At 52.8% G+C, this 20,091-nt stretch overlaps 1 protein-coding gene across 2 annotated transcripts in view; it reads right to left on the bottom strand.

Moving 5' to 3' along the window:
* Positions 1-19,875, bottom strand: part of LOC138726258 (BTB/POZ domain-containing protein KCTD12-like) — a 49,906-nt gene extending 30,031 nt beyond the window's left edge. For both annotated transcript variants that reach the window (XM_069867859.1, XM_069867860.1), the window contains exons 1-2: positions 19,819-19,875; positions 17,419-18,325 (exon numbers count right to left, since the gene is read on the bottom strand). In XM_069867859.1, the coding sequence (XP_069723960.1) occupies positions 17,419-18,301 (883 nt within the window). In that variant the 5' untranslated portion in view covers positions 18,302-18,325; positions 19,819-19,875. The remainder of the gene's footprint in view (positions 1-17,418; positions 18,326-19,818) is intronic.
* Between the last annotated feature and the right edge of the window lie 216 nt (positions 19,876-20,091).

Raw genomic sequence — 20,091 nt, 5'->3', positions numbered from 1 at the left:
GGAGCCCATCAAGGATCCAGCCCTGGGTGCTGCACAGGGCTACACCAGGGGGTCCCAAACCTCCCTGCCCAGATCTCAGCTCAGAAGCATTCACACCAGCCCCAGACATACCGAGATTAGAGGTGCAGGCTTAGTCTCAAATCTAAAATAATTCGTTCTGGGTGATTTATTGGTTTTCTTTTGTCCCTGCTGTGTTTTCACAGTTTGCTCCCCCTCCAGCGAGGCTCACATTCAGCCGGGTGCGAGGTCCCTGCGTCCCCCTCAGTGGGGATGAGCCTCACAAACTTGTTTCACAAGTGGCTCACCCGCTGACCCAGGGTCTCCAGATTACCAAGGGCTGAGCTAAGGCTGAAATCTCCCAGACAAGCGGCTTTCTCAGGAAGTGCTGGCCTGGAAAATGCAGCCTGAGAGAAAATAAACTCCTCCAAGCCACAGAAAAATCCTCAAGCCTGCAATTTCTTCGTTGCTGTCTGGAAAGGGCTGGGATTGTCTTTTCCAAAAGGTTAAAACACAGGGTACGGATGTTATTTTAGAGAACGGCTGAGCCTCTTCAAACCTCCTGACAAATGACTACGTCCCCGAGTGCTGTTTGTGCAGATGCAGGGCCAGGCTGGGCTCCAGGCCACGTCCTCCCCCCGCGGGGTTGGCTTTGGAAAAATTACGCACAGGGGGAGTGGAAAAGAGGCTGTTTTGCAGGTGGTGCTGAGTTGTTCCAGATATGGAGCACAAATGCAATTGCAAATGAATAGAATTCCCAACTCCTCCCTCCCCACAAAGGCTGGGGGTTAGTGGTGGGGGGCAGAAGTGCAGGAGTCATGGAATGGTTTGGGTTGGAAGGGACCTCAAAGCCCATCCAGTTCCAACCCCTGCCACGGGCAGGGACACCTCCCACTGGATCAGGGGCTCCAAGCCCCATCCAACCTGGCCTTGAACCCCTCCAGGGATGGGGCAGCCACCACTGCTCTGGGCAACCTGGGCCAGGGCCTCCTCACCCTCAAAGCAAAACATTTCTTCTTCGAATTTTGTCTCAATCTTCCCTCTTTCAGCTTAAAGTCATCATTGGTGGCTGTGACTGGACGTGCCACATCAGCCACAGACCTGAGGATGCAACTGGTGGATACCAGCCCCGCCTGCCAAAAAGAGAGGGAGGTCAACTGTGGAGTCTCCCTAGTAATGTGCAGTGAGTAATTGCTAATGGCTCGGCCTCGTGAGAAACAGCTTTCAAAGTAAATAATTGCCTCCTCCAGGTGCTAAGGCAGGATGAGGAGACCTCACGGTTTGACAGTCATTCAGCAACCATATGCACAAAGCATCACTGCTCTGCTCGCTGCTCTGTCTCGTTCAGCAGCTGACAAAGGCGTCCATCGGGTCATTAACTCAAATTTCCCAATCAGTTTTGATACCAGAAGGACCATTTATTATTCTCATGCAGGAAACTTTGCACACAGGTGGCACACCATTATTTTATCGTGGGTAATCAGGAGAAACCATGAGAGAGCTTTGCTCTCTTGGTTTGGTGCACGGAGTGTGTGTTTGCTTAACGTCCCTCTTCCAACACCAAGTCACTTCTCCGTTGTGTCACAGAATCACAGAATGTCCTGAGTTGGAGGGGACCCACAAGGACAATCGAGTCCAACTCCTGTCCCTGCACAGGACACCCCAACATTCGCACCGCAGCCAAATGCTTCTGCAGTGTTTTCAGGCTTGGTGCCGTGACTGCTTCCCTGGGAGCTGTTCCAGGGCTCCACCACCCTCCGGGGGAAAAACCTTTTCCTAATGTCCAACTTAAGTGCCTTCCCCGGCACAGCCGGGTCCAGCTGGTGGTACATAAGCCAAAAGCAGAGCTCCTAGGAGAGTGGTGAACGCCGAGCAGAGAAGATTCATGGCCTTATTGCCCTGCTTCTGCCTCTCACGGGGGTGAGTATCAGTGGGGGGTACCTTGACTCTACAAATTAGGTTGCAGAGTCCTTTGGGAGTCTGTGGAGAGACCTGACGTCCCTGTGTTAGATGTCTAAGTGTCATCTCCAGGCAGGTGTCTGACCCTCTAGCACTGGTTGCTTCTCTTGCTGGACAACCACTACCAGCACGATGGTGCTGGGGACAATTAGCTCAGGGTTTCAGATCCAGCTTGAAGATGCTGACGTTAGAGCAGTTCAACCTCTGATTATTTGAACCACCAGCTCCAGGCAAGTGAATAATAACTTGTTGGCAATGGGTCTGCTTTGAATCATAGAATCATAAAATCACAGAATCATAGAATCATGGAATCATGGAATAGTTTGGGTTGGAAGGAATCTTAAAGACCATCTAGTTCCAACTGTCCTACCATAGGCAGGGACATCACAGAAGATCAGGCTGCCCAAGGCCCATCCAACCTGTCCTTGAACACCTCCAGGGATGGGGTAGCCACAGCTTCCCTGGGAAACCTGTTCCAGTGCCTCACCACTCTCACGGAGAAGAAATTCCTCCGTACATCTAGCCTAAATCTTCTCCTCTCCTCACCTGTAACCAGCCTCCCTAGTGATGCTGGCCTGGCATCAATAGTCCCCTTCCTGATGGAGCACTTGATGTATTGAGAAGGGGGTGACCAATCTCCTGAGGGATGCTATCTCCTGCTGCTTTCCCACCTCTCCAGGCCATCTGCTGACTTGCAAGGAGGTGGTCCGTGCTTTGGCATCGCAGGTCCAGAGCTTAGGCTGAGCACATGTTACGCTGCAGCTGTTCTGAGCTCCCTCCAAGTTTTCCATCCAAGTTCTTGATAATTATCTGAGAGTACATGGAGCTGCTGATCCTATCATTGGTGGGGTGTACATCTGCACAGAAGGTCACAGTGACCACTGCTAGCTGGGGGATGGCTCTAATCTCGGCCATGAGTACATGGGGAAGCCTCCTCTGCCCTTGGAGGACTGGGGAGCAACACATCTTTCCTCTAGGAAACCTGCAGCCCCTTCTTGGTGGCTGGAACAAAAAAGGGAAGGGAAGGGACGGGAAGGGACGGGAAGGGAAGGGAAGGGAAGGGAAGGGAAGGGAAGGGAAGGGAAGGGAAGGGAAGGGAAGGGAAGGGAAGGGAAGGGAAGGGAAGGGAAGGGAAGGGAAGGGAAGGGAAGGGAAGGGAAGGGAAGGGAAGGGAAGGGAAGGGAAGGGAAGGGAAGGGAAGGGAAGGGAAGGGAAGGGAAGGGAAGGGAAGGGAAGGGAAGGGAAGGGGCAATCATAGCTGATAGCAAGTAGTTAAAAGCTTTTCAGTTCACAGAGATGTCCGCTATTCCTGCATTTCCACCTGTTTTCCTTAAATTATTCCCACCCTGCCTGGGGTGGGAATTCTGGACTCCACAACTGACTGATTAACCTGTGACACAGGATAGCAGATGTTAGTTAGAAGTTGAATGTGCTCATGTGCCAAAGAAGCCTTATGGAGACGTAGAATCATAGAACTATAAAGGTGGGAAAAGACCTCTCAGCTCATCCAGTCCAACCCCACTGTGCCTGCTAAACCACGTCCCCAGGTGCCACTTCTACACAGTATTTGAACCCCTCCAGGTATGGAGACTCCACCACTGTCCTGGGCAGCCTCTACCAGTGCTTTACCACTCTTTTGGTAAAGACATTTGCCCGACTATCCAATCTAAACCTCCTCTTAGAATCATAGAATCATAGAATAACCAGGTTGGAAGAGACCCACCAGATCATCGAGTCCAACCATTCCCATCAATCACTAAACCATTCCCCTTAGCACCTCGTCCACCCCTGCCTTAAACACCTCCAGGGAAGGTGACTCTTGCACAACTTGAGGCCATTTCCTCTGATCCTATCACTTGTTACTTGGGAGAAAACATCAGCACCTACTTCACTTCAACCTCCTTTCAGGTAGTTGCAGTGAGCAACAAGGTCTCCCCTCATCATCCTTTTCCCCAGGTTCCCTGTGGGAACTCCTGAAGAAGCTTCAAAGCAGAAGATTCAGTGACTGTGGGGAGCATGGCCAGAAAGAGCAGGACAGGTGCAGATCATCCCTCACGGGCAGTGGCAGATGCTAGTGTGGGGAGGGGAGGATGCCCAGCCATAAAACTGCTCTCCCCAAGGAGGAACCACTGGGGTGTCTTCCAAGAAAGCTGAAAACAAGGGAAGGTTTTCCAGCTCCTGCCAGCTCTCTGCTTGCTGGGAGATGGGTTGGTTTGCCCTTCATTGACATGACGCTGATGGGTGACCTCAGCTCCTGCAGAGGGAGGGAGAGAGAACTGCTTATGGTGAAGGTCCCTGCTCCCACAGCCTCACCACTCCTGGCAAATACAAATAGAACCCGTCATAAGGAAACCTCTTTTCTTTCCAGAGCCTTCAAAAGCACAGTTTGCTAGAAGGTGGAGTTAACACCACCACTAAACTGAGGGGAGGGGTGGAAGGGACACGAGCATGGAGGCATTTGGCATGAAGCAACAAGCCCTTATCATGACCCTGATGAGCTCAGGGGCGTGTTCAGCTTTCCAGCCTGCCGAGAAGCACTTTCCTGGCCTGTTTTGCAGCGTGACTTCTAGAAGACTGGGAATCCTTCCAAGCTAGGACCTGGGGGCCTCAATTCCCCTGGAGCAAACTGATTGTTAAAAGGCTGCAGCGTGGGGCATCTTGGTGATTTTTTGGTTCTCCTGCTGCTTTGTGTTAAATCCTCTCCAGGGATGCAAAGAAATAATTGTTTGGGAACACCTATCGGGAAACATTGGCTACACCCCCAGTTTCTTCAGGTTTAGAATTGAAGTGACCAAAGTCAAATGAGATGTTTCCGCTGACACAGAGGAGAAGCTGGAAACCCAGCTGTGTTGTACGGGAATTTAAAAAATGCAAGTTTGACAGAGGAAAAAAAAACAAAAAGAAGTTACAAATGCCAGGGCAGCTCTGCCTCTCCGCCTGCTCCAAAGTCATCGTGTAGGAGCGCTTGGATTGCAGGGGAAGATTCTCCAAGGATCCTGACAAGGTGCAGCCCTGCTTTCCAGGGTGCCAGCCCTGCTGCCGCAATGCATGAACGGCAGAAGCAAACCAGATGCCGTGTGGCCAGAGGCAGCCAGTGGAGACACCCAGTCCCTGGGGATCCTTCAGGACAGGCAGCGTCCAAGGCAGCGGGACGGGGAGCAGAGCTGAGCAGAGGGAAGTGTTGGTGATGAGAGGGTTGCAAAACAGTTTCCTGTTTACTTCTCTCTTACTTTTTTTCTCTGTTAACGACAGGCTCTACCTACCAAGCTGTTGCTTTCACCAGTGATCATAGAATCATAGAATCACCAGGTTGGAAAAGACTTCTGAGGTCATTGAGTCCAACTACACCTATCTGCCATTAAACTGTATCCTTAAGTACCTCATCTACCTGTCTTTTAAACACCTCCAGGGATGGTGACTCCACACCTCCCTAGGCAGCTGTTCCAGGGCCTGACTACCGTTTTGGCGAAAATTTTTTTCCCAATGTCCAGTCTGAACCTCCCCTGGTGGAGCTTGAGGCCATTCCCTCTCGTCCTGTCCCCTGTCACTTGGGAGAAGAGCCCAGCTCCCTCCTCTCCACGACCTCCTTTCAGGTAGTTATAGAGAGCAATGAGGTCTCCCCTCAGCCTCCTCTTCTCCAGGCTAAACACCCCCAGCTCTCTCAGCCGCTCCTTGTAATCCTTGTTCTCCAGCCCCTTCACCAGCTTTGTTGCTCTTCTCTGGACTCGCTCCAGAGCCTCAACATCCTTCTTGTGGTGAGGGGCCCAGAACTGAACACAGGATTCAAGGTGCGGCTTCACCAATGATGAGTCTGGGGGCAGAATAACCTCCCTGGACCTGCTGGCCATGCTGTTTCTGATGCAGTGGAAAACCCTAGAATCATAGATCCATGTCCTGAGTTGGAAGGTACCCACAAGGATCATCGAGTCCAGCTCCTGTCCCTGCACAGAACACCCCAACGTTCACACCATGGGGCTGAGGGTGTCCCTGTCCCCCCACTCCTCTTCCCCCGAGGACCCCACTGCCTGCACGTGCCCATTCTCAGCATCCCTTCACTGCCTGCTTGCAGCTGGAAAAGACCATCCCTCTGGGTCCTTAATGATATTTAATCCTCTGAGTTGATTAAAATAGTACATGAAACAGAAGTCTGGGGCATAATGGGAATAATAGATGTGGGCAGGGCATAATTGCATGGTGAGTGGGACTTTACTGAATGAGCTGTAATCTGTTGTTCTGCTGTAAAGGGGAAGGATTAGAGCATTATTCTTTTTTTTGGTCGAAAGTCTCAGCTCTGAGGAAGTGATCCCCAGCTGGGGCAAAGCAGCACAGCTTCGTGGGTTTCTTATTTATACTGTGGGGACTGGAAGCTATTTTAAACCAGGCTGGCTTACAGGAGGGAAGTGATCTCTGTTTTCTTGGTAGCTTCAGACCCCTAAGTGGAGAGCAGATATGGGCAGGCTGTGCCCTGCGTTGTCATAGAATCATGGACTGGTTTGGGTCGGGAGGTACCTCAAAGCCCATCCAGTCCCACCCCTGCCATGGGCAGGGACACCTCCCACTGGATCAGGGGCTCCAAGCCCCATCCAGCCTGGCCTTGAACCCCTCCAGGGATGGGGCAGCCACCCCTGCTCTGGGCAACCTGGGCCAGGGCCTCCCCACCCTCACACCAAAACATTTCTCCCTAAGATCTCATCTCAGTCACCCCTCTTGCAGCTGAGAACCATTCCACCTTGCCCTGTCCCTGCCCTCCCTGATCCAGAGCCCCTCCCCAGCTCTCCTGGAGCCCCTTTCAGCACTGGAAGTTGCTCTAAGGTCTCCCCACAGCCTTCTCTTCTCCAGGCTGAACAACCCCAACTCTCTCAGCCTGTCCTGGTACAGGAGGTTCTCCAGCGCTTGCATCATCTCCCTGGCCTCCTATCAGATTCATGTCAGAATACTTATCATCAAAGGCAACTTGGCTCCTTCCTACCCCACTAAGGCTGAATTTGGAATGAATGAACCTAATAAAAGCAAAGAGACAGAGCACTCTGTGGGGTGTAGGTCAGCACTACTGCACAGACAGATTCTTGCACTGGACGAGACCTTTTGTGATGGCTCAGAGGAAGGGAAGTGCTGGGATACCCATTTCATTGTCCCCGGCAGAGCTTGGGTTTGCAGAGGCAAGGACCAAAAAAGGACTGGTTTGCCTTACGCTGCAGGATGGAGAAACTGAGGCAGGGTGAGGCTGCAGCAAAGCAGGGCAGGGAGGAACCTGGGGCCTGGCTCCATCCCTGCAGCATCCCTGTTCCACGTCAGAATGAGACCCCAGCACTCACCATGCCGCTGCCTCTCCCAGCGCTGAAGGGGACCATTGCCACCTCATCATGGTCCCTAAATCACAGGAGAAGGAGAGCCTGGTGTATCCAGCAATGCACAGACCCACCTGGCTGCACCGGGATGTGCAAAGGGAATCCTTGCTCTTTTCCACTGCTGCTGTAGCTTTTTCCTCTGCAATAAGCCCCATGGATCACTGAAGAGCTGTCAGAAGCCCAGCTCTGGGCTCATTAGACTCTGTTTCTTTGGGCCATGGAAGCCTTCAGCTTCTCTGGCTAAATGTGTCTTCTGATCTGGTGCTGATGAACTGTCTGGCCAACCTGATGCACAAGCCCAGGTTAAGAAATCTTGAGATATTTTTCTTACCAGTTTCCTGTTTCCCTTTTTTTTTTGTTTTTGAGCCTTAAGCGTTTATGACTTTGTTTGGTTTTTGGTCCTGAGCCCTCTCTGCCTCAGCAAAAGGCCCCGAACTAAAACCCAAATACACTCGAAAGCTGAACTTCTCATGAAACCACAGCTTCCAGCCAAGCCAGGAGGTTGGAGGCAGCCACACAAGCAGACGTCCCCGAGCATGGCCCCAAAGGTGGGCAGTGCTCTCTCTCTAGAGTGTGCATGGACTCTGGGGTCAGTGGGGCAGGATTCCACCTTTGTCCCCGCACAGAGGTGTCCAGAGCTGTGAGAAAGCAGCATCCCCCTTCCCTGCAGGAGGCTGAGCTGCACCCAGGCACTCTTCTCCCTTTAGAGAATCGTGGCAGTGCCACCTCTGTCTTGTGCCCGTCTCTCAGGGAGAACTTTGCAGGTGTAGCCACCTCTCTCCAGGGGCCTTGGGAGCTGGAGAAATGAGGGTGCAGGCTGTGCAGATGGAGGGGAAAGTGAGCTGTGAGGGAACTTTTGGAGAGGCGTGGGTTGCCTTGCCCTCAGTGCCCAGGCATGGGATGCAGTAAAGGGAAGGGGGTGGTGGTCCCTACTAGTTCTGGCAGGCATCTGTCCCCAGGGAAAAGGATTTTTCTCTTGCCCTGAAAGGATATAACCAGCCTTGCAGCCCCCAAGACTCCTCCTCGTTACGTGCCCAGCCCTGGTTTTGAGTGGGGATGGAGAAATTGTAAAATGCTGGGGATGGAAGAGTGGCACAGCAAGGCTTGGTGCATCAACCGCCCCCCAGCCCAAGCCCCACACCGTCCTGCTCTGGGCGTGGGCTGTAGCCAGGAGCTGCAGCTGGGGAGCGCGGAGGGGAAAGAGCAAAGCCTCGAGTCAGTTGTTTTTATTGCTTCTTTATATGGCAATGTTCCCTCGTCCTCCACTGGAAGCTCCCAGAGCTGTTCCTGCCCGTCCCTCCGTTGTGTCCCACTCTGCTGGGAGCACCGAGGTTCTGTAGCCTCCTCTGTGGAGCACGGGGCATGAGGGCCACTCTGAAAGCCCCAGATGGAGGGTCACCCCTGCCCTCAGGCTCTGGTGTCGCTCTGTGGCTACATGCCCTGGAGTTGACTCTTTGGGATGGCTCTGTGGCAAAGGGACATGCAGAAATCCCCAAGGCTGCTCTCAAGACTCCCGTGCCCTCCCACTGAGCTTTACTGTGGAATTTATGTTCCCTTTCCTTAAATAAAGAAAAAAAAACTTGGTTTTAGAAACCTAGTCATTTTTCCCAGTAATTCTACTCCACCCCCATTAGGGAGCTCTCCTTCTGTCAAAGGTACCGCTGTCTCCCTCCAGATCCAAGGGAAAGGTGAAGGTTTGCTGTAGTTTTGAGGTTGAGCCCCTGATCCAGTGGGAGGTGTCTCTGCCCATGGCAGTGGGGTGGAACGGGATGGCCTTTAAGGTCCCTACTGACCCAACCCATTCCATGATTCTCTAAAGCAGTGCTTTTGCAGGTCTCTGGCTGGTTGTCCTCTGTTAACACAGTGTGTTCATGTCTGCAAACTGCTGCACTGTGCCTCTCTGGCTCAGATGCCTCACCAAGCTCTAGGAATTGCCCTTTACCTCCCTAATCTTGGGGGTTATTTGACCACACGTCTTGGTCAAACTATGCTGGGATGAAGGAAGAGCTCGTACAGGCAAGCTGCCACCCAAGGCAGAGGTGCAACAGATGCTCTACAGGCTCAAAGCATAAATCTTAAGCATCTGAGCATCCTTGATCTTCCAGCTCTGCTCAGAACTTCAGGCTGCCTCCACAGGAAACCTGTAAATTAAACACAAATCTCATTCTGGTGGACTTCAGTGCTCCTCAGCTCCTGTGAGGGCTCAGCAGGCTGCTTGCCTGTGGAGCCTGCACAGGGCAGGGAGCCCACAAAGCCTGCTTGCTGGTGTGTTTTGCTTGTTTAAGGCTGAGCTCATGCTCTGGGCAGAGAGAGAGGGACTTGAGGTCTGCTGTGCCCCATACATATTTTCATGAGACTGGCGGTCTCCTAATGGTTGAAACACTGCCAAGCTGGAGTGAAACCAACCCACAGATTCAGGTCCTTTAAGAAAAGGGAAGGAACACACTGCGTGAGGTTACGCAAACCTTCCTCCTTAAGAAATTGAGCTAAAACCATCTAGGCACTGGGGGCAGCTTCCTCAATGCTGGAGGGACCTGCACTTTTGGAAAGGGATGAGCAGCTTAGAAACTCACCGAAAGCTGGAAAATGGAGGAGGTGAATCCTAAGGTGCTTCTGAAACTTGGCTTCCACTTGTGAAATGGTCCCAAAACCTATAGCATCCTTCTGTGTTCCTGTGGTGGGAAGGGGATGTTCTTCCTAGCCACAGTCGCTGGTGTGGGCACCAAGGTGTCAAGCTCTCGAAAAGGCCCTGGGCAGGGGACTGAGCTGCGGTGGCCTGGGCAGGCTGTGCCAGTCTTTATCCTCTTCCCATAATGGCTTTGGCATGGTTTCTCCCATCAGCCATGGGTGGGCTGGACTCAGCTGTGGCATCAGCTGGGGAGAACACGCCAAGGACCTCAGGTCTAGTGAAAGAGGATCCAACGTGCTCCTCTTCCCTGCCTTTCCGCAGAGGTGGGATGGGAGGGGAACATGACAAGGTCAGGCTCCATTTCACTTGCTCCAGCAATCAGGAGCTTCAGAACACCTCTGCCTGCTAGCCCTGATCAGCCTTTGCCAGAGCTCCTAAATTAATAAGGTTTGTACAGCTCCTCCAGTAACACCAGCCGGGTGGTTTGTGCTTTCCATACAAATGCTTTTCTTTGTGCTGCTGGCAGGAGAGGCTTTTTGTGTCCCTGATTAGAATTGCAAGAGAGGATGGCGTTTGACACTATGCACTAAAGAGGTGTGTTTAACCTCTGTAATTGCTACATGCTCCTCTGCCTCCTGCTGAACCACATCATCCAATTTCGGGCTGAGGCTAGGAAACCGCGGGGCCAGGAAAAGTTTTCTGCGCTCTGGAGCAGGCTGTGAACAGGAAGAACATTTATTTCTGATGGTAGATTTCGCCTGTTGCCCTGGGGGGTTGGAGATGAATATGCCCTTTAAGGTCACTTTAAGGATGCTGTTGGCAAAGTAGTCTCTGCATCATAGTGGATCTAGGCTGGAGAAGAGTAAGGAGGAAAAGGGAACAGACATCTGGGACACGGGGCTTGTGCTGTAGACTCAAATATGATTGCACAGGCTGCCCAGAGAAGTCATAGCTGTCCCACCCCTGGCAGTGTTCAAGGCCAGGTTGGATGGGGCTTGGAGCCCCTGATCCAGTGGGAGGTGTCCCTGCCCATGGCAGGGGTGGAACTGGATGGGCTTTGAGGTTTCTTCTGACCCAAACCATTCTGTGATTCTATGATTTAGATCAAATCTGGTTTAGTCTGTTTGCAGGAGCACGTTTCAGTCAGGTGCTGCCCAGCTCTCCCAGAGGAGGGCAGGGAGGTGGTCATTCCCAGCCATCCACCACCTAGTACTAAGCAAAACTTTTTTAACTGCAAAAGCCTTTTAAGAAAACTGCTTGCACGTCACAAAGTCACAAAATCTAACCTGCTTTAGCTCAGAACAAGCTGTCAGCACAGGTTGAACAAGATTCATTTGGCAAAGAGCTCTTGCAGCTCTCTGCCAGTGGCCGGAACAGCTCACCCAACCCAAAGCATCTTCTGGCTCGCACACCTTCCAGCAAATGCAAACGCTGACGGCATTTCCTCTCTTGCTTCTCCTGTGGCCCCAGGAAGAAGGCTTAGAGGTCTCTCCATGGCTGGCCAGAGCAGAGTAATGCTCTGCACATTGTCTCAACACCCACACCTTGCAGCCAACCGGCGTCAGCTGCTAAACTGAGCCTAAAAGCATTGTTTTGTTAAACCCCTTCCTACAGAAAACATTCAGAAGGCAGTTTCTGCACCAAGAATAGGAGATACTCATCTCTTCAACAGTTTTTCTCCATGACGAATACCCATGCTGTTAAAGGTAGCGGTTTAGGGTTTATTTTTCAGGTGAGAAGAGGTTGGTTACAGCCTCCAGCTACTTCTGCTTCTACCCTTTCTTGATCAGTAAGCTCTATCCTATTTCAACACTGTTGAGCAGCCTTGGCCTCTCAGGTCTCCCATGGCAGGACGGGATATCTAGGATGGGGGTGAGGTTATTTTATCTCCTCCCTAGCCTCTCTAATCTTCTGGACCCCACAGAACCCTGCTTATCCTCTTCCCAGTCCTCCAGTATTGACCTGATCCATCCTTCTTGTCTCCTGGCTGCTGGTGGGATGGAGAGAACTCAGCTTCTGGGCAGGGCAGGACTTTTCTTCCACCAAAAGCAGGTCCCCTGAGACAGAGTCTGAGCACAGACCTAGGGGATAAAATGTTTTCAGATGTTCTCTTGGGGTGGCAGAAGTGTCTGATGGAGACAGATGGGATTTGGCTTTTCCTTATGGGGAAAGCTGAGTTCCTGCCGTTTTTATGCAGAATGAGACGCCAAGCGAGTAACCAGCAATTTGTGGGCAGGGTGCTCGCCTGGGAAAGCACCAAGTTCATGTTCTCTCTCATTTGAATGAGGGATATTATTTTGGGATGGGTGGTTTTCTTGGGATCTCTAAATGAAAGGGTGACTTACATTGCCCCTCAGAGGGAAAACAAGCTTTGAAAGCTTAAACCCCCTCTATGAAAGCATTCCATGATTTCTGGTGACCTCAGCAGCTGCTGAGCTTTGCAGTGAGACCTGATGCCTTCCCAAAGGACACTCTCCCCAACACTGGTCTGTTCATCAAAAAGGGACATGCTGCCACATGGAAACACCCTTGGGAGGTTGTGGGCTCCTTGCGCTACCCTACAAACCATGCTCGAGGTGGTAGGTGGTCTGGGATCTTGGGATGGACCAGCTCTAGCTCAGACACTGTCCACATCTCTCATTCACGCCTGGAGGAGAAACACCTGGGGGTGTTGGTTGACAGCAACTGAATATGAGCCAGCAGTGGCCCAAGTGGCCAAGAAGGCCAATGGCATCTTGGCTTGGATCAGAAACTGCGTGGCCAGCAGGTCCAGGGAGGTTCTTCTCCCTCTGGACTCGGCACTGGTGAGACCGCTCCTCGAATCCTGTGTTCAGTTCTGGGCCCCTCACCACAAGAAGGATGTTGAGGCTCTGGAGTGAGTCCAGAGAAGAGCAACGAAGCTTGTGAAGGGGCTGGAGAACAAGAGGAGCGGCTGAGATAGCTGGGGGGGTTTAGCCTGAAGAAGAGGAGGCTGAGGGGAGACCTCATTGCTCTCTCCAACTACCTGAAAGGAGGTTGTGGAGAGGAGGGAGCTGGGCTCTTCTCCCAAGTGACAGGGGACAGGACGAAAGGGAATGGCCTCAAGCTCCACCAGGGGAGGTTCAGGCTGGACATTAGGAAAAAATTTTTTATGGGAAGGGTCATTGGGCACTGGAACAGGCTACCCAGGGAGGTGGTTGAGTCACCTTCCCTGGAGGGGTTTAAGGGACGGGTGGATGAGGTGCTGAGGGACATGGTTTAGTGATTGGTGGGGATGGTTGGACTCGATGATCCTGTGGGTCTCTTCCAACCTGGTGATTCTATGATTCTATGACTTCCTTCAGAAAAGTTGATGATTGCTCAGTGTAGGTCAGATTAAAATAAACACAAGGATCCCTCAAGGCTTTTGCAGGCAACATGACAAATCCCCCAACATACATGCAACCCACTCTTACTACGGGTGTTCGCTGCAGCCTGCGAGCCCATGGGCTGTTCCTCAGAGGTGTCAGCTGTCCTGCGTCAGAGCAAAAGTTTCTGTGGCCGAGCTGGGGGCAGCTGGCTCCTCTCCATAGCCCTGGATCTGCCGTGCACATGCACGTTCTTCCCTTCCTAAAGAGGAACAGGCTGCTGCCAGCACCTCTAGCAGGATGTGGTGCTTCAGTGCTAGGTGGGGGGCACTGATGACATCCTGTTGTGCACTGGCAGAAATCAGTGTCTGAAGAACAAAGTCATGCCACCTCCTCAGGGGAAAAAAAAAACCAAACCCACCTCCAGGTCCAACAGGCAGCAAGGAAGGAAACTGAACAAGACAATTTTTTGCTTGGACATTCTGAATGGTGGGAAATGCCGAGGGAGGATCACAACCTCAAGGACAGCTAAGAAGGTCTAGGTGTATTGAACAAGATCAACCCTAGAGACAGAACAACTTAGTCCAGCAGGCAGCTTAAGATCTGGAAACACACAGAAATGCAGGCACTTTCCGAGGAGAAGCCGGCAAAACAAATGACATCAGGAAAGCACCTTCTGCACTGTCTCCTTGAAGCCCTGGAAACTGGGAGAGCTTCCCAACTCACTTCAGCGATTCCCTGCTTTGTTTTGGTCCAGCTCAAATGACTTGCCATATAATAACCATAGATTGTCCTGAATTGGAAGGGACCTACAAGGATCATCGATTCCAACTCCTGTCCCTGCACAGGACACCCCAACATTCACACCATGGGGCTGAGGAACTTGGCCAAATGCTGCTGGAATATTGTCAGGCTGTGACTGCTTCCCTGGGAGCTGTTCCAGGGCTCCACCACCCTCTGGGGGAAAAACCATTTCTTCATGTCCAACCTCACCCATCCCTGGCACATCTCCCTGCCATCCCCTTGGGTTCTATCATTAGTGGCCAGAGAGAAGAGCTCGGTGTCTGCTCCTCCTCCTCCTCTTGTGAGGAAGCTGCAGAGCGCAATGAGGTCTCTCTTCAGTCTCCTCCTCAGCCATGATTATTCAGCGCATGAGAACCTCAAACAGATATTTTTCTGTGACACTATTTGTCTGCAAATCGTCTCTCCTAAGGATTAAATCAACCATGTTCTCCTCCCAGCTGTGGGCACCAGCCGAAGGACACTCTTTCTAGTACTATATATATGCAAAGAAAACACCTCAAATTTGTTGCATTTTTGTTGAGATAGAAGATAGATTCATGAAAACCATCAGACTCTAAAATGATTTAAAGGCGAACTCCTATGCTCTGATCGTATTTCACTCAGCGTGTTCGGTTTAACAGCCTGGATCACATAACCTGGCCGATCAAAACCACCCTAACGTTGACTTTGCCATTCTGGTCTCTCCCTTAGAAAAAAGTCCTTCCTCAAGAGAGATCAATTTTCCAGAGGGGAAAAGCAAACTTTAAACCACCAGCTTTTCTCACATGGTAGCAATTTTTTTTTCCAATCATTCCTAATTAATAATTCTGATTGGAAATCAGAAAAATCTTCAGCTAAAGAAAACCACAAGCAAACATGGAGTGTGCATCCACTCCCCTTTATTTAAAGGTTTTAATCCTGTTCTTCAGCCTCTGTCTCCACACAGAGCTCAAGTTCCATTTCCTTTCTTTAAAGCTGGTTGTCATTTCCTCTCCAAAATGCTTTCGCAATGAGGAACAGGCTCATAAAAATACCATTTTCGCCTTCCCCTTCTTCAGGAGAGAGGGGATGTCTTGCTGTAAAGTTTGTGCTCGCCCTGCATGCTAGAAGCCTGCAGTCCTCGAACTGCTTCAGAAATCAGCTGCAAACCTTCCTCCTATTGAGCCCCAGAGAGAAATGCCCCTTTGATTAGCTTCCAGCCACTGAGGTGATCGTCCAGCTCCCTGCACCAAGAGCTTCCCAGGGGCTGGATGAGAAGCAGCCAGAGGTGAAGGATCAGGGATGGATGGTGGGAGTAAGGGAGCCAAGACCCAGGAGAGAAACAGAGAGGGTACAGGCAGTCAACAAGCTGCCCACGAGCCAGCAATGTGCTCTTGTAGCCAAGAAAGCCAATAGTGTCCTGGGATGCATGGAGAAGACTGCGGCCAGCAGGGTGAGGGAGGTTCTCCTCCTCTACCCTAGAGTGGCCCCATCTGGAGTCCCATGTCCAGTTCTAGGCTCCCCAGCTCTGGAAAGAAAAGGAATGACTGGAGAGAACCCTGTGGAGGCCACAGAGATGATGAGGTGACTACAGAACCTCTCTTACGAGGAAAGGCTGAGAGACCTGTCTCTGTTCAGCCTGGAGAAGAGAAGGCTGAGAGGGGATCATAAGATATCTAAAGATACCATAAGATTATGAACATCTAAGGGCAGGCGTCAAAAGGAGGGGGCCAGACTGTGTTCAGTGGTGACTAGTGATTGGACAATGTACACCAGGCACAAACTGGAGCTTGGGAAGTTCCACCTGAAGATGAGGAAAAACTTCTTTCCTGTGTGGGTGACGAAGCACTGGAACCAGTGCCCAGGGAGGGTGTGGAGTCTCATTCTCCAGAGAGATCCAAACCAGCACTTGCAAGGACCTGCTTGAGCAAAGATGATGAAGACATCATCCAGGGCTGGTCTGCAGACAGGGTGGGTAATGCTGGACCCAACTGCTTCCATCAGCATCTCTGCAGGGCAGGGCTGCTTTGCAATTCAACCTAGCAGTGCTTGGAGTGATGGTTCAAAGAGGAGGAGGGGGGTCAGAGCAAGGCAAGAAGTTTGTCCTCCCTCCTTCTCCTCATCATTTGAGGCCATACCCTAAAGCACCTTGCTCACTGCCCACCTGCCAGGGCTGTTGCCCTGCTCCAGCAACACCCCTGGGTGCACAGAGCAACAACCAGCGCTACCGCCTTTGCACCTTGACACACAAAGACGGAGGCGAGTGGGTTTGGTTCCTTTATTACACATCGCCCAGGGGTGGTAAAGCAGCAGCAGCCACCCCCAGGCCCAAAAGCAGGCCCTGGAGCGCTGTGATTGGAGAGACCTTTGCAAGAGGGTGCCAAAACAGCAAAGATTTTCCTGTTGGGCAAAGATTCCCTTTAATCTGTGGAGCCATGGCTGTTGCTCAGCCCGACTGCTGCTCACTGGAGCGACCCAGCCTCATCCCTCTGAAGCCACCACCGTGATCGTACCCCGGGGGAAAGACGAAGGGACTTTTTTTTCTGACAGCCCTCCAGCTACTTTGAGAAATGTATAAGCATTTTACACCCTACAGCGTGTAAAGACTTCCCCGCTCCCTCCCTCCCTCCCCACCTCCCACCACGTATGCATAAACAGAGCATCTGTCTATCTGCCCTCTCCCACCCCCCCTGAAAAGACCCCAGCGCATCCCGCAGCAGCAGCAATGCTCGAATCAGAACTGGAAACACAGAGCGAGTCTTTATCCAACCTTCCCAAGCACTGGCAGTCTAAACGCTAAGCTGCTTACAAGGGCTAATGGCAACATATCCATGCTGGGAGGCTTCATCTTTCCACCCCCACCACAGCCCTCCCACCCTCCTCTCTGCTCCCCACCTTTTTCCATGTCCTTAAATGAGTATTTTCTCACTCAAACCCTTTGGCAGATCAAATACAGAGTATGCAGCGTGTTCCCGGGAAGCTGCAAGGTGTACAGGGTGCGAGAGCCAAGTTCAGTGTCCAACACGGACAAGCTCATCCAGCTGCAGGGATCCCAGCCCAGAACACAGTGTTTTCCCCCCAACTCCAACACAAAACACGTGCACGACAGTGTCCAAGTCCACACATCCAGGGAGGGTTGGGAGCTACAGGCGGCTACCGTAGAAGTCGGAGAGAGGGAAGAAGGTTGCTGGTCAGCAGCTGCTACAAGGAAGAGCCGAACAGGTTCGACGTGGAGGATGGAGAGGGGAACAAAATACAAGAACAAACTCAAAAGGAGGCAAAGGGAGACGCTGGGATTCGGGGGTTGGATGTCTACCTTCTAGGCAACAGCCAGCACAGGAGAGGAAAGGGAGAGTTGGTGTTTGGTTTGTGGGGGGTTTGTTTTGGTGTCACTCACGATAGAAAACATATTCGGTGTAAGAGGTCCAGATCCTGTCATCTGTCTGGTCATGGGCGAAGGCACAGGTGCCTGTGGAATTGCAAGCCACCATGTGGAAGCCAGCATCGGCCAGTTTATCAAAGGCTTGCTCCAGGAAGGTGAATTTGAGGTAGTACCTGGATGTGTACCTCTCCGGGGGCCTGTCTGGGTCCCGGCTCTCATTCAAGGTATCTCCAAAGACCTCCTTGGCCAGCGACGTCTTGCCACAGACCATGATCCGTGCCACCCTGCGGAACTTGGCATCCGTCTGGCTGTCCCTGCCCAGGGTGTAGGAGCCCCGGTAGCCAATGGTGATGAAACCTGCCCTGCGGACGTCAGTGCCGCTGGCACCCACACCAGTGGTGACAGAACCCCCAGGGCCACCAGGCACAGCACTGGGAAGCATGGCACTGGCAGAGGTCAGGTTGCGGGTGGCATCCGCGTTGGGGGAGAGCTCCTCCGGGTCGCTTTGGCATGGGTCATCTCCCAGCGAGTTCTGCTTGCTGAGCTTGGGGGCCAGCATCTTCACAAGCTCCGGCAGCATGAAGTATTCAGCCTCTCGCTGCAGGCGATTCCTCTCTGGGAAGTGGTCGGGCAGCACCAGCTGCTGGTCCCTCATGTAATCCAAGATGTAGCGGAAGAGGAAGCCGTCCCGATCCACGAAGAACCGTCCCTTGCTGTCACGAGCCAGGGAGCGGACATTCTTCTGGGTGAACATCTCCCAGAGAAGCGAGCCAGGCACACTGACCAGGGTGGGGTGGCGGGTGATGTAGACTTGTCCACCCACATTGAGTTCAATGATCTCAGGGAAAGGGAAGTCCTCACTGGGTTTGGCACAGCCCGCGTTGTCTGCCAGGGCCATAGTGAGCTACCGCTGCCTTCCCACCTGCAACAAAAAGCAGCAACGTGCCAACGTTAAGCCTGCCAGCAAACGCAGCTCATCACCCCACTGATGCCAAGCCAGATCGCGCTTACTTTGAGTCAGCAAGCAGTGCACGATCGGGCCCCTGGCTCTCCAGGAGTCTAGAGGTCAGCTCTCTTCCCTAATCTCTGGCTCTTGGAATAAGCAGCATTAGCTAACTCTGCCTTCCTTTCCACGCCAGAAGACGTGAAGGACATTACCCATGTTCTGAACACGTTGTCTCCACCTAAAGCCCTCCTGGCAGTCAGACCCTGGGAACGGGGCTCAGCACCTTTGCCGAAGAAGGCGAAGTGATGCTGCACTGATGTTAACAACAGGAAAGCCAGGACTGTCACACCCTGGGTGGGACTGGGGACCCGCCTGGCCCAGCATCCTGCCGGTCAGGAGGAGCTGCCGAGCGTGCCAAGGGGGGAACCGCATTACGGCAGCGTCTCCTGCCGAACCGCTGAGATGGAGGAGAGTTTATGGTCCCACACAAGGAGCACCCACAGGTCTGCTAGAAAAACAATGCTCGGTATCACCACAAAGGACAGGGTGATGTTGGCTTTTGGAGCTCCTGCTCCGTCCTTGCTCCTCGAAAGTACTTGGAGACTCCAGGCCAAGTTGAGAGCAGGTGAGAGATGACAGAGCATCTCCAGGGGTTTGGGGCCAAGACAAATACCAGAGTACTGGGACAGCCTTGGGCCAGACGCCAGGTATTTATACATTTTCCAAAGGCACGCTGATTCCTGGGCATCTCTTGACACCACAAATCAGCACTTACATAAACCTGGCTCAGCAGACTCCTGATCCAGCCTGGCCAAACTGTGCTTCCTGCAGGAATTTGGGAGATCACGGAGAGAAGGGGGCTCTGCATCGCCCCTCACCGCCTGGCAGGGGTGTCCTCAAGCTCTTTCCACTCCGCTGTGTGATGTTAGTGCTGCCCCGGGACTGCTTTAAAGTTGGCAACATCTGCTTGCACCCAGGGACCAAAAACATCAAGAATTCTTGCCCCATCCTTGTGTCCCGCCGTACAGCTTCACAGAAGCCACACAAAAGGATCTGAACCCAAATTTTAGAGAAAGTAAAGGGCAGAGATAAAACTCTGTGTGGCACTTTTCTGTGGTGGGGAGAGCCAAGCCTGCATCTCAAGAGCCTGCATCTCTTCCCAGCTCATAGGGGTGCCCGGGGAGGGGTGGTTTGGAGCAAGGAGCGACTTGGTCGTGATCGGAAAGGGACTCGGCGTGTTCTTGCTGCTTTCCAGCCTCCCAGACCTTCTCCCGCAGTAGCTTTCAGCCCTTTTTGCTGGTGAGGTGCCCCCGCGGCTGCTGCCGGGGCTCCTCCGGCAGGAGCAGAGCCAGCTCCCTCTGCCACGGCTGCTGGAGGCTGAGGAGCAGGGCTGAGGGGACACAGGGACAGGGGATGGGGACCCGCATCCTCCCCCCGGCGGAGCGGCTGGGACCCCGCACCCCCGTTACCTCCGCCGGGCGGCTCGGCTGCTCCGCTCCCCTCCGATCGCTCCCGCAGCTCCGTTCTGCTTCCCCAGCCCTGGCCCCGCTGTTTTATATCGCCGGGAGGCGGTAAGCGCCGGCCCCTGCCGGCCCCGGGACCGCCTCCCCCATCCCTTTCTCCCTCCCTCCCTCCCTCCCCGCCTCCCCCGCTGCCTGCTTGGTCCCCCCCTGCATCCTCCCCTTTCCATCCCTGCATCCTCCCCTCTCTGTCTCTGCATCCACCTCCCTCCATTCCTGTAC

Source organism: Phaenicophaeus curvirostris, chromosome 13 (assembly GCF_032191515.1).
Source record: "Phaenicophaeus curvirostris isolate KB17595 chromosome 13, BPBGC_Pcur_1.0, whole genome shotgun sequence".
Lineage (NCBI taxonomy): Eukaryota > Metazoa > Chordata > Aves > Cuculiformes > Cuculidae > Phaenicophaeus > Phaenicophaeus curvirostris.
This window is presented reverse-complemented; position numbering and strand designations above follow the sequence as displayed.